The sequence below is a fragment of the Mus caroli genome, unplaced genomic scaffold (assembly GCF_978045245.1).
Source record: "Mus caroli unplaced genomic scaffold, Mus_caroli_1 scaffold_8, whole genome shotgun sequence".
Lineage (NCBI taxonomy): Eukaryota > Metazoa > Chordata > Mammalia > Rodentia > Muridae > Mus > Mus caroli.
Window position 1 is genome coordinate 131806046 of NW_028227263.1, and position 18807 is coordinate 131824852.

At 38.4% G+C, this 18807-nt stretch overlaps 1 protein-coding gene across 1 annotated transcript; it reads left to right on the plus strand.

Annotated features, from left to right (window-relative positions):
* Positions 1–5727: 5727 nt before the first annotated feature.
* LOC110297232 (vomeronasal type-1 receptor 4-like) lies at positions 5728–18150 on the plus strand. Its single transcript, XM_085842231.1, has 2 exons — positions 5728–5862; positions 15305–18150. The coding sequence occupies exon 2, from the start codon at positions 15936–15938 to the stop codon at positions 16884–16886; it is 951 nt and encodes a 316-aa protein (XP_085698357.1). The 5' UTR covers positions 5728–5862; positions 15305–15935; the 3' UTR covers positions 16887–18150.
* Positions 18151–18807: the final 657 nt, after the last annotated feature.

Consider the following 18807-nt stretch of genomic DNA (forward strand, 5'->3'; position numbering starts at 1 on the left):
ACTGATAAGTGGATATTAGCCCAAAACTTAGGATACCCAAGATTTAAGATACAATTTGCTAAACGCATGAAACTCAAGAAGAATGAAGACCAAAGTGTGGACACTGTGCACCTTCTCAGAATTGGGAACAAAACACCCAGGGAAGGAGTTACAGAGACAAAGTTCGTAGCGGTGATGAAAGGATGGACCATTTAGAGACTGCCGTACCCAGGGATCCATCCCATAATCAACTTCTAAACGCTGACACCATTGCATACACTAGCAAGATTTTGCTGAAAGGACCCAAATATAGCTGTCTCTTGTGAGACGATGCTGGGGCCTAGCAAACACAGGAGTGGATGTTCACAGTCAGCTATTGGATGTATCACAGGGCTCCCAATGGAGAAGCTAGAGTAAGTACCCAAGGAGCTAAAGGGATCTGCAACCCTATTGTTGGAACAACATGATGTACTAACTAGAACCCCGGAGCTCTTGTCTCTAGCTGCATATGTATCGAAAGATGGCCTAGTCAGCCATCAATGGAAAGAGAGGCCCATTGGACTTGCAAACTTTATATGCCCCAATATAGGGGAATGCCAGGGCCAAAAGAATGGGAATGGGTGGGTAGGGAAGTGGGGGGCGCTATGGGGGACTTGTGGGATAGCATTGGAAATGTAATTGAGGAAAATATGTAATAAAAATATTAAAAAAAAAAAAAGAAAAAAAAAAACCTAGAATAGCAAAAACTATTCTCAACAATAAAAGAATCTCTGGTGGAATCACCATGCCTGACCTCAAGCTGTAGTACAGAGCAATTGTAATAAAAACGGCATGGTACTGGTACAGCTACAGACAGGTAGATCAATGAGATAGAATTGAAAACCCAGAAATTAACCCACACACCTATGGTCACTTGATCTTCGACAAGGGAGCAAAAACCATCCAGTGGAAAAAAGACAGCATTTTCAACAAATGGTGCTGGCACAACTGGTGATTATCATGTAGAAGAATGCGAATTGATCCATTCCTATCTCCTTGTACTAAGGTCAAATCTAAGTGGATTAAGGAGCTCAACATAAAACCAGAGACACTGAAACTTATAGAGGAGAAAGTAGGGAAAACCTTCAAAGATATGGGTACAGGGGAAAAATTCCTGAATAGATTGGCAATGGCCTATGCTGTAAGATCGAGAATCGACAAATAGGACCTCATAAAAATGCAAAGCTTCTGCAAGGCAAAAGACACTGTCAATAAGACAAAAAGGCCACCAACAGATTGGGAAAGGATCTTTACCTATCCTAAATCAGATAGGGGACTAATATCCAATATATATAAAGAACTCAAGAAGGTGGACTCCAGAAAATCAAATAACCCCATTAAAAAATGGGGCTCAGAGCTAAACAAAGAATTCTCACCTGGGGAATAACGAATGGCTGAGAAGCACCTGAAAAAATGTTCAACATCCTTAATCATCAGGGAAATGCAAATCAAAACAATCCTGAGATTCCACCTCACACCAGTCAGAATGGCTAAGATCAAAAACTCAGGTGACAGCAGATGCTGGCGAGGATGTGGAGAAAGAGGAACACTCCTCTATTGTTTGTGTGATTACAAGCTTGTACAACCACTCTGGAAATCAGTCTGGCAGTTCCTCAGAAATTTGGACATAGTACTACCGGAGGATCCCGCAATACCTCTCCTGGGCTTATATCCAGAAGGTGTTCCAACCGGTAAGAAGGACACATGCTCCACTATGTTCATAGCAGCCTCATTATAATAGCCAGAAGCTGGAAAGAACCCAGATGCCCCTCAACAGAGGATGTGGTACATTTACACAATGGAGTACTACTCAGCTATTAAAAAGAATGAATTTGATTCTCCTTGGATCTCGGCTGGCTCGTGCTCAGGAAGTCATGGAGGAAACTAGTGCCTAGTATTTGCAGAACCTGAAAACTTTCTTATGCAGGAGTTGTTACATTGGCCTCCTAGAACATTGAGCAGCTGGTCCTGTCACCTTCCAGGTATTCACATGTTCAGCCAAATGTGCATAACTGTAAATCAACACTAAGACCACTAGAAGGTTAAAGGTCAAGGAGACTCTCACAAAGGATCCAGAAGAACTTGAATGTTTGCTCCTCACCAAGAATCTGGGAGAACAACTAAAGGAATGAGTGCTTCTCTGGAAAACACTGCACAGTGTCTATTATCCTTCAAGGACGTGTTTTTTACTTCTCATTGGAGGAATGGGAATGTCTCAATTTTGCTCAGAGGACATTGTACATGGATGTGATGTTGGAGAATTACAACAATCTGTTGTTTATGGAAAAATCACTGCATATGTGGAAACTATGAGAAGGAGAAGGTCTTGGAACAAGACACACAGCACATTTTCAATGAGCATGGGCATATCCAAGAGAAGTCTTTTAAATGTAATGAGTCTAACAATATAATTCATGAATCCTCCCAAAGGCTTATGCTGTAAGATAAAGAATTGACAAATGGGACCTCATAAAATTGCAAAGCTTCTCTAAGGCAAAAGACACTGTAAATAAGACAAAAAGGCCACCAGCAGATTGGGAAAAGATCTTTACCAATCCTAAATCTGATAGGGGACTAATATCCAATATATATAGAATAACACCTGACTTCTCAATGGACACTCTAAAAAATAGAGCTTAACTGGATGTCTACAAACTGTAAGCGAGTACAATGTTGGCTTAGACTACTTTATCCAGAAAAACTGTCAGTTACAATAGACAGAGAAAGAAAAACAATCCACACAAAAAATTAATTTGAACAACTTCTACCTACCAGTCAAGCTTTAACCTGAAGAGGTTAGCCATGTCCAAGAAGACACAAGAAATAATCCTAGTTCACGACATTTAAGGGGTACACAAACCATACCCATCCACCACATCAAAGGAGGAGAGCACACCATAACACCAAAATAACACCAAAATACAGGAGTCAGTAAACAATGATTATTGATAACTGTCAATATTAACAATCTTAATTCCCCAATAAAAAAGACTCAAATTAACAAACTAGATTAGGAAACAGAATTCCTCCTTTAGCTACTTCCAAGAAATGAAACACACCATCAAGGATAGACACCACCTCAGAGTAAAAAATGGAAAAGGCGGCTGGTGAGATGGCTCAGTGGGTAAGAGCACCTGAATGCTCTTCCGAAGGTCCAGAGTTCAAATCCCAGCAACCACATGGTGGCTCACAACCATCTGTAACGAGATCTGGCGCCCTCTTCTGGAGTGTCTGAAGACAGCTACAGTGTACTTACAAATAATAAATAAATAAAAATCTTTAAAAAAAAATGGAAAAGGAAATTCCAAGCAAATGAACCCTAAATGTAAGCAGGGATAGCCATTTTAATATCTGACAAAATAGACTTGAAACCAAAATTAATCAGAAGAGATAGTGAAGGATACTATGTGCTCATCAAAGGAAAAGTCCACCAAAAGGACAATTCTAAACATTAACGCATCAAACGAAAAGGCACTCAATGTCATAAAATAAAAAATAAACTGCTACAGCTTAAATCAAATATTGATGGTCACACAATGAAAGTGGATGACTTCAATACCCTGTTCTCACCAGCATACAGGTCACCCAGACAAATTAGTTAAATAATGTCATAAGTCAAATGAACCTAGCAGAAACCTACAGAATATTTTACCCAAATACAAAAGAATACAATTTCTTATCAGCAGCTCATGGAATATTGTCCAAAATTGACTGTGTACACAAACTGACTGAACACAAAGCAAGTCTCAACAACAGATATAAGAAAATTAAAATAATACCCTGCATCCTACATGACTACGATATTGATTGAACAACAATAAACAACAGAAAGTATACAAATTTGTGGAAGCTAAGGCCAAGCTGTGGTGGTGCACATCTTAAATTCCAGAATGTGAAAGGCAGAAGCAGGATGATATCTGTGAGTTCAAAACTCAGCCTGTTCTACAAAGTGAGTTTGAGGACAGCCAGAACGATATAAAGAGACTTGATTCAAAATAATAATGATGGTGATTATGATGATAATGGTGACAAGGGAAACTGAAAACTAGATGAAAACTGAATTAATACATGAATTGAGACATTTAAAATGTGTCAGAATAGAATAAAAATGAATACTAAGCCTACCCAAACTAATAAGATACAATGGAGGCAGTTCTAAGAAGTAAGATCATAGAACTAAGTGCCTACATAAAAAAACCTGGAGAGATCTCATACTTAGCAGCACTCCCTAAAGTTCTAGAACAAAAAGAAGAAATAACACCCAGAAAGAGTATACTGCAATAACTAACCAAACTCTTGGTTGAAATGATGAACTAAAAACAATGTCAAGAATACAAAGAATCAATGAAATAAGAGTTGGTTCTTTGAGAACAATTAACAAATTGATAAGTTTGTTTTGGTTTTTGATTTGTTTATTTGTGTTTTTGTTGCTGTTGTTGCTGTTGTTGTTCTTGTTGTTCTTGTTGTTGTTGTTCTTGTTGTTTCAAAATGGGCTTTCTCTGACTGGCCCTTGCTCTCCTAGAACAAGCTTGGGAGACCAGACTAGTTTCAAACTCAGAGATCCACCTACCTCTGCCTCTTGAGTGCTTGGGTTAAAGGTATATTTCAACAATGTCCAGCTAAGATGGACAAACTTGTACCCAAAGTAATGAAAAGATGTAAAGAGAAGGTCAAATTTAATAAAATTAGAGATGAAGAGTCTGGAGACATGGGCCAATGGTTAACAACGCTGGTTGCTCTTCCAGAGGACCCTGGTTTGATTAATTCCCAGAACCTACATGGTGGCTCACAACCATCTGTAACCAGTTCCAGAGAAGCCAATGTGCTCTTCTGAACTCCATGAGCACTGGTGCACAGATAACATACTGGCAATATTTAAACACACACGAAGATGAAGAAGAAGAAGAAGAAGAAGAAGAAGAAGAAGAAGAAGAAGAAGAAGAAGAAGAAGAAGAAGAAGAAGAAGAAGAAAAGAAGAAGAAGGAGGAGGAGGAGGAGGAGGAGGAGGAGGAGGAGGAGGAGGAGGAGAAGGAGAAGGAGAAGGAGAAGGAGAAGGAGAAGGAGAAGGAGAAGGAGAAGGAGAAGGAGAAGGAGAAGGAGAAGGAGAAGGAGAAGGAGAAGGAGAAGGAGAAGGAGAAGAAGAAGAAGAAGAAGAAGAAGAAGAAGAAGAAGAAGAAGAAGAAGAAGAAGAAGAAGAAGAAGAAGAAGAAGAAGAAGAAGAAGAAGAAGAAGAAGAAGAAGAAGAAGAAAGAGGAGGAGGAGGAGGAAAAAAGAACCAGTGTAAGTACTTTTTGTACCTTATCAGATAATACTATATTACTATAATAATACTATAATAAAACTAGAAATGAGTAGCAAGAGAATTAGCCAAAGATAAGAAGATTGAACAATACAATTTTGAATGAACAATGGAATACTGTTCAACAGAGAAATGTAGAAATGTCTGCCATCAGAAGATAATGGCTGTGATAATTTCCACATCTACTTGAAAACTTTTAATGATTTTCTAAGTAGTAAAGTTTTCTTTCTGATGTAGTTCAACTTAGGAAAAAGCACATCTCAGTCAGAGACTGAGCTCTTATTTACTTGGCTTAATCAATTGCCATGAGAATCACACTGTATCTGGGAGAGTAATGTTTTCCTTGGAGTGCATTAAAATGATGCCCAATAAACAAGGTCATTGACACCATGGGAGGGAGAGTCCTCCTATCCCATCCCTTATTTAGTCCTGTCTCCTGTGAGGCAGCCTTGCCAAAACACTTTGTCCCTGGGATGCTTCATGTCTGTGGATCCACACTGCCCTGAACCAGGGTTTGTAGCACTCCACACTCAGAGCAAAAGGAGGTATGCAACCTTCCCACTGTTCCTCTCTTCTCCCTTAGTCTACCATTCCATTTACAATACCTTATAATACCTTACACTTTGGGGGATTTGTTTTTCAGATGAGTTTTCTCCTATTTTTCTCTCAAGTTAGGATATCCCTTTCTTATTTTTTGCACAATACTCCTCTTTGTCTTCATAAATGTATTTTCTTCTTTCATTTTTTATTCATGTATTTTATGTGTATGCTGGTTTTCCTACATGTATGTCTGTGACACACATGAGTGCAGTGCTCCAGGACCAGCAGGAGGTGTCAGATCCTCTAGAATTGGTCTTACAGGCAGGTAAGAGCCTCCATATGGTGATGGGAATTGAACCCAGGCTCTCTGGAAGACCGGGCAGTGCTCTTAACTACTGAGCCATCTCAAGCCCCCGTTTTTTCCTTTCTTAATACTTTTTGCTTCTGATCCAGGCAATGATTCAGTCTCATGAGAGGAGTGTCCATCTGAATTTTTACAATTCTAAAATCTTGTGAAGGATGTTTCATTTTATAGAACTCTGCACATTTCTAATGTAATCTTTTAACAGGCATTAAGTCCAAGATTTTCCTAGCTGCTGTATACAATCTTAAACCCTGGTGCTGTGTTTTTCTTCTGGACAACAGCTCAGTCTCTATGTTAGCATATTCTCTACAAGATAGTGGCTTTGATTTTGGTTTTACTGTATATGTCTATGGCTTGCTCTTGTTCTGCTTTTATTTCTTTAACTCCTTTATCTCAGATTTCAGTTTAAATTTCCTCTTAAATATGCTGCTGTCTTCTCACATCTCTTATCTATTTTACACACACATTCCTATAGGAGACACACTGAAGATCATTTTCATAATGGATTTTTTCTTTATATGATTGCCAAAATTTGCATTCATTTTTAACTTGCTGGAAATCAGGAGGGTTTTCACTTTCTTTTGTGTGAGGCAGGTGTGTGCTCACTTGTTCATGCATGTGTAAGGATAGACATTGGCATCATGTATCTTCCTCTGTCTCCTCCAACTTGTTTGAGACAGGACCTCTCACTCAACCTGAAGTACATCAGTTGGCTAGTCTAGCTGGTCAGTGGGCTTCAGGGCTCCACCTGTCACCACCCTGCCCAACCCACCACATTCATCCTTTATGTTAGGGCTTGATATCTGAACTCACTTTCCGAGGCTTGCATGATAAGCGCTTTATTCTCAGAGTTGTCTTTTCTAGCCCTGTGATGTTTCTTTATAACACAGTATTGGTCATAAAATTCTATCTAAAAGCAAATTAAACTATTGATGATCCTTTCTTTAATGTTTGTTACATGGCCACATTTATTCCTTAATACATATGTGCCTGATGGCAAATGATTGCTGCTTTACTGTGACTGTACAAGGTTTTGTTACACTTGGGTTATATCTATCGCAATTTTTTATACCCCATTTTCTCATTTATCCGTTGGCTTGGCGAAATACTAGAAGACTTTGTTAAGATTTTCCATCAAGGTGGGCATGTTACCACATACCTTCCCTTCCAGCACTTGGGAGGCAGAGGCAAACAGATCTCTATGAGGTTTTACTTTGTTGTTGTTGTTGTTGTTGTTGAGTTTTGTTTTGGATATTTTCTTTTTTTACATTTCAACTACATCCACTTATCAGTGAGTACATATCACTTCTTTTCTGACTGAGTTGCCTCACTCAGGATGATATTTTCTAGTTCCAGCCATTTGCCTAAGAATTTCATGAATTCATTGTGTTCAATAGCTGAGAGTAGTACTCCATTGTGTAAATGTACCACATTTTCCATATGTATTCCTCTGTTGAGGGACATCTGGGTTCTTTCCAGCTCCTGACTATTATAAATAAGGCTTCTATGAACATAGTGGAGCATGTGTCCTTGTTATATTTTGGAGCATCTTTTGGGTATATGTCTAGGTGTAGTACAGCTGGGTCCTCAGGAAGTATTAAGTCCAATTTTCTAAGGAACAGCCAAATTGATTTCCAGAGTGTTTGCACCAGCTTGCAATCCCACCAACAATGAAGGAGTGTTCCTCTTTCTCTACATCCTCGCCAGCATCTGTTCTCACCTGAGTTTGTGATCTTAGCCATTCTGACTGGTGTGAGGTAGAATCTCAGGGTTATTTTGATTTGCATTTTTAGGTGTTTTTCAACTATTCCATATAACTCAGTTGAGAATTCTTTGTTTTGCTCTGTACCCCATTTTTAATAGGGTTATTTGGTTCTCTGCAGTCTAACTTCTGTGTATATATTGGATATTAGCCCCCTATCAGATATTGGACTAGTAAAGATCTTTTACCAATCTGTTGGTTGTTGTCCTGTTGATAGTGTCCTTTGCCTTACAGAAGTTTTGAAATTTTATGAAGTTCCATTTGTCAATTATTGATCATAAAGCATAAGCCATTGGTGTTCTATTCAGGAAATTTTCACCTGTACCCATGTGTTCAAGGCTTTTCCCCACTTTCTCTTCTATTAGATTCAGTGTCTCTGGTTTTACATGGAGGTCCTTGATCCACTTGTACTTGAGCTTTGTATGGGGAGATAAGAATGGATCAATTCACAGTCTTTGACATGCAGAGCTCAAGTTGAACCAGCACCATTTGGTGAAAATACTTTCTTTTTTCCACTGGGAGGTTTTGGCTCCTTTGTCAAATATCAAATGATCATAGGTGTGTGGGTTCATTTCTGGGTCTTCAAGTCTATTCCATTGGTCTACTTCTCTGTCACTGTACCAGTACCATGCAGTTTTTATCAGTACTGCTCTGTAGTACAGCTTGGGGTCAGGCATGGTGATTCCACCAGAATTTCTTTAATTGTTGAGAATAGTTTTCACTATTCTGGATTTTTTGTTATTCCAAATGAATTTGCAAATTGCTCTTTCTAATCTATGAAGAACTGAGGTGGAATTTTGATGGGGATTGCATTGAATCTTTCAGCAAGTTGGCCGTTTTTACTATATTAATCCTGCCAATGGATAAGCATAGGACATCTTTCCATCTTCTGAGATCTTCTTCAAATTCTTTCTTCAGACACTTGAAGTTCTTGTCGTCAAGATCTTTAACTTGCTTGATTCGAGTCACACCAAGGAATTTTAAATTATTTATGACTATTGTGAAGGGTGTTATTGCCCTAATTTCTTTCTCAGACCACATATCCTCTGAATAGAGGAAGGCGACCAATTTGTTTAAGTAAGTTTTATATCCAGCCAATTTGCTGAAATTGTTTATCAGCTGTAGGCATTCCGTGGTGGAATTTTTTGGGTCACTTAAGTATACTATCATGTCATCTGCAAATAGTGATATTTTGACTTCTTCTTTTAAATTTGTATCCCTTTGACCTCCGTTTGTTGTCTAATTGCTCTGGCTAGAACTTCGAGTACTATATCGAACACGTAGGGAGAGAATAGGCAGCTTGTCTAGTCCCTGATTTTAGAGGAATTGCTCAGGTTTCTCTCCATTTAGTTTGATCTTGGCTACTGGTTTGCTGTATACTGATTTTACTATGTTTATATATGGGCCTTGAATTCCTGATCTTTCCAATACTTTTATCATGAACGTGTGTTGGATTTTGTCAAATGCTTTCTCGGCATCTAACAAGATAATCATGTGGTTTTTTTTCTTTGAGTTTTTTTTTTTTTTATAGTGGATATATGATGAAGCCTACTTGATCATGATGGATGATCGTTCTGATGTGTTCTTGGATTCAGTATGTGAGATTTCTACTGAGTGTGTTTGCATTGATATTCATGAGGGAAATTGTTCTGAAGTTCATTGTTCATCTATTTCTTTGATGGGTCTTTGTGTGGTTTTGGTATCAGCATAAGAGTGGCTTCATAAGACAAATTGGGTAGTGTTCCTTCTGTTTCTCTTTTGTAGATTACTTTGAAGAGTATTGGTATTAGGTCTTTCTGAAGGCCTGATAGAATTCTTCACTAAAAACATCTGGTCCTAGGATTTTTTTGGCTGGGAGACTATTAATGACTGCTTCTATTGCTTTAGGAGTTATGGAATGTTTAGATCATTTACATGATGCTGATTTAACTTTGGTACCTGGTATCAGTCTAGAAATTTGCCCATTTCATCCAGATTTTCCAGTTTTGTTGAGTATAAGTTTTTGAGTAGGATCTGATGATTTTTTTTTAATTTCTTTGGTTTTTGTTGTTATGCCTCTCTTTTCATTCCTGATTTTGTTAAGTTGGATACTGTCTCTGTGCACTCTGGTTAGTCTGGCTAAGAGCTGACCTATCTTGCTGGTTTTCCTAAAGAACTAGCTCCTGGTTTGGTTTATTCTTTGTATAGTTCTTCTTGTTTCCACTTGGCTGATTTTAGCCCTAAGCTTGATTATTTCCTGCTATCTACTCCTCTTAGGTATATTTGCTTCTTCATTTTTTTCCTAGCACTTTCAGGTGTGCTGTTAAGCTGCTACTGTATGCTCTCTCCAGTTTCTTTATGGAGGCACTCAGATCTATGAGTTTGCCTCTTAGCACTGCATTCATTGTGTCCCATAAGTTTTGGTCTGTTTTACCTTCATTTACATTGCATTCTAAAAAGTCTTTAATTTCTTTATTACTTCCTAGACCAAGTTATAATTGAGTAGAGCGTTGATCAGCTTCCCTAGGTATGTGGGCTTTCTCATGTTTTTGTTGTTATTGAAGGCCAGCCTTAGTCCATGATAATCTGATGAGATGCATGGGATTATTTCAATCTTCTTTTATCTGTTGAGGCCTGTTTCATGACTGATTATATGATCAATGTTGGAGAAGGTACTGTGAGGTGCTGAGAAAGTATATTCTTTTGATTTAGGATGAAATATTCTATAGATATCTGCTAAATCCATTTGGTTCATAACTTCTCTTAGTTTCACTATGTCTCTGTTTACTTTCTGTTTCCATGATCTGTCCATTGCTGAGAGTGGAGTGTTGAAGTCTCCCAGTAATTTTTTTGTGAGGTGCAATATGTGCTTTGAGCTTTAGTAAAGATTCTTATATGAATGTGAGTACCCTTGCATTAGGAACATAGAATTGAGAGGTCATCTTGATAGATTTTTTCCTTGAGGAGTATGAGGTGTCCTTTGTTATCTTTTTCGATAAATTTGGTTGAAAGTCAATTTTATTCGATATTACAATGGCTATTCCAGGTTGTGTCTTGGCACCATTTGCTAGGAAATTATCTTCCAGCCTTTTACTCTGAGGTAGTGTCTCTCTTTGTCACTGAGGTACATGTCCTATATGCAGCAATATGCTGGGTCCTGTTTATGTATCCAGTCTGTTAGTCTATATCTTTTTATTGGGAAATTGAGCCCATTGATGTTAAAAGATATTAAAGAAAAGTGATTGTTGCTTCCTGTTATTTTTGTTCTTAGAGGTGGAATTATACTTTTGTGGCTATCTTCTTTTGGTTTCATTGAAAGATTACTTTCTTGCTTTTTCTAGGGTATAGTTTCCCTCCTTGTGTTGGCATTTTCCATTTATTATCCTTGTAGGGCTGGATTTGAGTAAAGATACTGTGTAAATTTCACTTTGTCATGTAATATCTTGGTTTCTCCATCTGTGGTAACTGAGCGTCTTGCTGGGTATAACAGCCTGAGTCAGCATTTGTGTTTTCTGAGGGTCTGTATGACATCTGCCCAGGATCTTCTGGCTTTCATAGTCTCTGTGGGCATATACCCAAAAGATGCTCCAACATGTAATAAGGAGACATGCTCCACTATGTTTATAGCAGCCTTATTTATAATAGCCAGAAGCTGGAAAGAACCCAGATATCCCTCAACAGGGGAATGGATACAGAAAATGTGGTACATTTACACAATGGAGTACTACTCAGCAATTAAAAACAATGAATTTATGAACTTCTTAGGCAAATGGATGGATCTAGAGAATATCATCCTGAGTGAAGTAACCCAATCACAAAAGAACACACATGATATGTACTCACTGATAAGTGAATATTAGCCCAGAAGCTTGGACTATCCAAGAAACAATTCACAAACCACATGAAACTCAAGAAGAATGAAAACCAAAGTGTGGATACTACATTTCTTCTTAGAAGGGGGAACAAAATACACATGGAAGGAGTTACAGAGACAAAGTGTGGTGCAGAGACTGAAGAAGTGACCATCCAGAGACTGCCCCATCTGGGGATCCATTCCATACACAATCAGCAAATCTAGTTACTGTTGCGTATGCCAACAAGTGCTTACTGACAGGAGCCTGATATAGCTCTCTCCTGAGAAGCTCTGCCAGTGCCTGACAAATACAGAAGTGGATGCTCACAGCCTTCCATTGGACAGAGCATGGGGTCCCCAATGAAGGAGCTAGAGAAAGGACCTAAGGACCTAAAGGGGTTTGCAGTCCCATAGGAAGAACAACAATATGAACTAACCAGTACACCCAGAGCTCCCTGGGACTAAACCACCAACCAAAGACTACACATGGTGGGACTCATGACTCAAGCTGCATATGTATCAGAGGATGGCCTAGTCAGACATCAGTGGGAGGAGAGGCCCTTGGTCCTGTAAAGGTTCTATGCCCCAGTTTGGGGGAATGCCAGGGCCAGGAAGCAGGATTGGGTGGGTTGTTGAGCAGGAGGAGGAGAGAGAGGGTTGGTGGAGGGTGTGTTTTAGAGGGGAAACCAGGAACAGGGGTAAGATTTGAAATATAAAGAAAATATCCAACTTGAGAAAAAAAAGAAGTCTGGTGTAATTCTCATAGGTCTGCCTTTATATGTTACTTTACCTTTTTCCCTACTGCTTTTAATATTCTATCTTTATTTAGTGCATTTGGTGTTTTGATTATTATGTGACAGGAGGAATTTCTTTTCAGATCCAGTCTATTCGGGATTCTGGAGGTTTCTTGTAATCTCATGGGCATCTCTTTCTTTAGGTTGGGGAAGTTTTCTTATTTAATTTTGTTGAAGATATTTACTTACCCTTCAAGTTGAGAATCTTTGCTCTCTTCCATACCTATTATCCTTAAGTTTGGTCTTCTCATTGTGTCCTGGATTATCTGGATGTTTTTGGTTAGGATTTTTTGAATTTTGCATTTTCTTTGACTGTTGCATGTTCTTTGACTTTTAATGTTTCCTATGGTATCTTCTTCACCTGAATTTTTTCTTCTATCACTTGTATTCTGGTGATGGTACTTGCATCTATGACTCCTGATGGCGTTCCTAGGTTTTCTATCTCCAGAGTTGTCTCCCTTTGTGATTTCTTTATTGTTTCTATTTCCATTTTTAGATCCTGGATAGTTTTGTTCAATTCCTTCACCTGTTTGGTTGTGTTTTCCTGTAATTCTTTAAGGGACTTTTGTGTTTCCTCCTTAATAACTTCTACCTATTTACCTGTGTTCTCCTCTATTTCTTTAAGGAAGTTATTTATGTACTTAAAATCCTCTATAATCATCATGAAATTTGATTTTAAATCCAAATCTTGCCTTTCAAGTGTGTTGGAGTATTATAACATGCTATGATAGGAGAACTGGGTTCTAATGGTGCCACGTAGCCTTGGTTTCTGTTGCTTAGTTTCTTGTGCTTACCTCTTGCCTTCTGGTTATCTCTGGTCTTGCTGTCTCTGACTGGAGTCTGTCCCTACTGTGAGCCCATGAGGCTGTGATCCTACGTGTGTCAACACTCCTGGGAGACCAGCTCTCTCCAGGTGGGATTTGGGTATGGAGAGCCGTGCCACAGGGTGCAGAGCAATACCGGAGGGATCCTGTCCCCAGTTTCTTCACGGTTTCTGTGCCCTGTGGTCTCATGACAGGTCCCACTTTGGTGAGTTATTAGAGCAAAAACGTTGGTGACAGCACTCCTAGGAGACCAGCAAAGTCTAGGCAGAATTTGAGTACAGAGAGCTGTGCCACGGGGTTATCTTTGGAGCTCATATGAGACCGGAAGCCTTGAATTCTTAAATAAGTGGTGAGAATAGATTGCTAAATTTACTCTTAAAACACTTTACAGACATAATCTTACATTGGTAAAAAAAAAAAAAAAAAATCTCTAAATTGCCAGGCAGTGGTGGTGCACACCTTTAATCCCAGCACTTGGAAGGCAGAAGCAGGCAGATTTCTGATTCACTGGTCTACAAAGTGAGTTCCAGGACAGCCAGGACTATACAGAGTAACCCTGTCTTGAAAAAAAAAATCTAAATTTTCATACAAAATTGAATTATACTTCCTTACATTTTGTGTGAAATTTATATATCAGTACAAGTTTCAAGCTTGCATTGGTATAAATATTTGTATATTGATACAAAATTTAAAATTAATTTTGTACTCTTTGATAGGCATTGTGCCTATACAATTCATTCTTTAAGTAACTCAAATGTTGGTGCCTCACATTAGAATATCTTGCCTTTACTAGGGACTGGTGCCAAAGCAGAGATTCATGGAATGTAATGAGAATTCAGACCAGCACAGGAAAAAAATTCTAATAGACCTTCTCAGGATAAAATAGACTGTTGAGGAATCCATAGATATCCTCCAAAGAATAAACGTTTGTCATTCAGGTAACAAAGTAATTTGATAAGTGTAGAGATGAGTCTAGAGTTAATATACAGCAACCACACACATATACACCCAAATCCACAGAACATGGGTGGCATAACAATGTTTTGAGGATCAAGATCAAAGTTTGTGAATCTTGTGTCATTGTCATTCTCTATGTAACAGTGGCCCTGAGAACTCTGTCTCTGTAACATGAATACAAAAGAACCTTCAAGTGTAAATAGAATCCAGACGTTGCAATAACAAAATATACAAATCTTTGTTAGAGTGTTTATCAATCAAAATCAGCCTGATTGATTTTGTCATCAAATATCACAGAAAAAACATTTTTGTGAAGATGTGCTGTGCTCAATACTGTGGGGTGTATAGTTTTACACTGGCCATTGTGTTCTGCCTATTGGCTGTTTAGCTCTCATATGTGAGCAAATTAAATAGATAAAATGAAATGAAATGCCTGAGAACACACTGTACAGAAGAATGAAAAGCAAAGAATCCCACATGGAAAGTCTAAGTATTTAATCATGAAAAGCGGACAAAAACTTATGCGCAACACAAACACTAAAGGTCAAGTGCACACATTACTACATATGTGATAGAAGCAAATGTTACTGTAAGCATAAGGACATTGATACTTAGTTTAAAAAAATATTAACTGATGAATAGAAATTCATTGGGGCTGGACAGATGTCTCAACAGTTAAAGACCATTAGCTGCTCTTCCAGAGGTCCAGGGTCTGATTCTGAAGCATGTATATAATACACAGACATTGCAGGCAAAACACTCTTACATATAGAATAAATAATTTTTAAATCCCTCATAACATGCAAATGAGCCTTTCACAAAGGTCAACATATCCTTCTGCTTGACATAACAGAATTCAGGGAGTTTGGGTGGATTCGATCCTTTATTCTCAACACTTCATTCTATCCTCTAAGATGGTCAAGAATCCCAGGAATGGCCGGGTGTGGTGGTGCACGCCTTTAATCCCAGCACTCGGGAGGCAGAGGCAGGCGGATTTCTGAGTTTGAGACCAGCTGGTCTACAAAGTGAGTTCCAGGACAGTCAGAGATATACAGAGAAACCCTGTCTCGAAAAAAAAAAAAAAAAAAAAAAAAAAAACAGAAAAAAAAAAGAATCCCAGGAATGAAGTTGCTAAAGTGTCATCTCTGGACATAACATAGAAAGGAGTTGTACATTTCTCCAGTCGGTGGTGGTGCATACCTTTGATCCCAGCACTTGGGAGGTAGAGGTAGGTGGATCTCTGAGAGTTCAAGGCCAGCCTGGTCTACAGTGCAAGTTCCAGATATTGTTATATAGAGAATCTCTTACTTGAAAAACCAAAAGAAGAAGCAAAGAGAAAAAGGTGGAGGAGAGGGAAGAAGGAGAGGAAAAGGAGGAAGAAGAGAAGGAGGAGAAAAGGAAAGAGTTGGACATTTCATCACTTCTCTCTGCTCCTGAGCTGTCACTAAGTATATTTTCCTACAAACATCATTTTTCAAATTGTTTTAAAATATAGTCCATTCATTTGGTACTCTAGACCTAACAAACCTGAAGCATATTAACATCATGCTTCCAAGTGACACCATCTTCCAGATCTTTCTCATATTCCAGTTTTGTCTTGGTGTCATAGGGAACTCATCACTGTTAATGTTGTATGTATACACTTTCTTCTTCAAGCCTCATTTGAAGAAGTTGATAGATTCAGTTTTTATGCACCTGACAATAGTTAATATGTCAACAATCATGTTCTCAATGATAAAAGATATCATGTTTTCCTTTAGAGTACCCAATTTTCTGGACAATGTTGGTTGTAAGGCAGTTTTGTTTTCATTCAGACTCAGCCGGGGTCTGTCCATCTGCACCACCTCTGTTCTAAGCACATTCCAAGTCATCACCATCACTCCCAGTAAATCTAAGTGGGTCTCCTGGCTTAAGCCTAGACTCTCTACATGGATTTTTTCTTCGTTGCTTTGCTCCTGGCTGATTAATCTACTTATCTACGGTTATATGCTTGATTTGGTAATAGCCAAAACAAATAACAGTCATGTTGGCCGTGGATATTCACATGGTTACTGTCAAAACAAGAAAGTTGGGAAACAGAATTCAGAATGGTTTTTCAGCTTTCTCATCACTCATGATTTCTTCTATATGTCTGTCATGATGTGGGCCAGCCTCTACATGGTTATTTTCCTATACAGACACCGCAAGACAGCCCAGCATCTCCACAGCCCAAACCTTTCCTCCCAGTCATCTCCTGAGCACAAAGCCACTCACAGCATCCTGTTTCTGGTGAGCTGCTTTGTGTTAACTTATTGGTTGAACAACTCCATCACCCTTTATGGCTTTTATACAAAAGAAAAAAATCCAAGATTGGAGGCAATTGATACAATTTTAACAGCAAGCTACCCAACCATCTGCCCTTTTCTACTCATGAAGAATAATAAGGTTATTTTGCAATTCACCTCTTCATTTTCTGTTCTGAGAATGACCTGTTTTCAAAGTTCACTCCATGGCTGAACTGAAACCCACACTTTCTTGGTGTTAAAACTGTGTCTTAATGATTTTCCTGGAATAAAGAATTTGAATGTGGACCTTGAATACCTGAAATGACGTTAATTATAAGTCAGACATTCTGTACACTATTCAAAATTCGGGTAGTTATCATTTTTCTTGAATATAAATCTATTAACATAATTTTAATAATTTCAATATTTATTACCAACTCAAATTATGACATTTTGTCTAAACTGAACATATGTTAAATATTTTAAACAATATTTTTTTGTTGATTTTTGTCTCTATTAAAATACTTTTAATCAAAAATTTGAAGTACCATTTGGAGATTGGGTTATATGTTTTACTGTGTTTTCTGTTTAAGGAACACCTTTTAAACTTTGAATAAATGAATTTCCATTTCTTAACTACCAACTACCACAAATACTGGTGTGGGTGTTACTCTTATCTGGAACAACTGGCAATTATCCAATGGATGTCCTTGTATTATCGCTGACTTTGAGTCACCAATAATTATTTTTACTATTTCAGTACATGTTTTGTTATTCATTCCTTCTATATTTGAAATTATGACATAATTAGATTGATTCCCCCTTCCTCTTCCTCCCCCCAGACCCTGCTATTAATGCTTCTTCTTGTTCTCTTTCAAATTCATAGCTTATTTTTCATTAATTTTTGTTACATATGTGTGTGGTGGGGGCAGGTATTCCTAATTCATAAATGCTATCTATTCTCTATAATGTGACTTGCATGTATATGTGTAATCAGAGCTGGCCATTTGGTATTGAATAGACAATTGTAGTTGAAGCACTTGGTATGCTCTTCCCTGGGGAAAACTATTTCTCCTACTCTCAATATTCCTTAGTTACATGTAGTTCTTTGTGTAGGATTGAGGCCTTCTTAAGGGTCCATGCTGCATAAAGAATACTTCTCTTTGCAATAGATGGAGACAATTATGAAAAACCATGACTGTGATGGTTTGTATATTCTTGGACCAGGGAGTGGCACCATTTGGAGGTATGGCCTTGTTGGAATAGGTGTGACCTGGTTGGAGTAGGTGTGTCACTGTGGGTGTGGGCTTAAAAGTCTCTCTCCAGTTGCCTGAAAGTCAGTCTTCCACTAGCAGCCTTTGGATGAAGACATAGAACTCTCAGCTCCTCCTGCACCATGCCTGCCTGGATACTACCATGCTCCCACCTTGGTGATAATGGACTGAACCTCTGAACCTGTAAGCCAGCCCCAATTAAAGGTTGTTTTTTTTATAAGACTTTCCTTGGTCATGGTGTCTGTTCACAGCAGTAAAACCCTAACTAAGACAACGACCAACCAAAATGCAGAAGAGTGAATCCCAGTCCCAACAGATGCACCAACAAAACAAATCCTGCACCTAAAGCTCTAGGAAGGGGAAAAGGAAGATTTTAAGAGTCAGACGACCAGAGAATTTGCTGTGCAATTGATCTGGTAATGTCAGAGGCTATACCAATAGATTATCTCCAACATAGCTGTTTTGGTTTGGTTTAGTTTAGTTTAGTTTGGGTTGGGTTTTTGTTTTTGTTTTGTTTTGTTTTGTTTTGTTTTGTTTTAAGATAATGTTTCTCTGTGTGTCTTTGGGTGTCCTGAAACTCACTTTGTAGACCAGGCTTGCCTTGAACTCACAGAGATCTATCTGCCTCTTCCTCTCACATTGCTGGGTTAAAAGCATGTGCCATCAATAGGATTACATCATATTCCCACCTCCTTTTCCTTCCTATAGACCCTACCAACAACCCTCCCTCAAACCTCTCCGTATCATATTCCCCACATGCGCTCTCAAGTTGAGAGCCTCTTCTTCACTCATTATGATTGTTACATACACATATATGTGAGTCTATATATATATATGTATGTGCACCTATATATAGAAATACAATCTGTTTCCGTTGTT

What these genes read in the sequence shown, in the direction of transcription:
- LOC110297232 (XM_085842231.1), top strand. Translation starts at nt 15,936, where the DNA reads ATGCTTCCAAGTGACACCATCTTCCAGATCTTTCTCATATTCCAGTTT.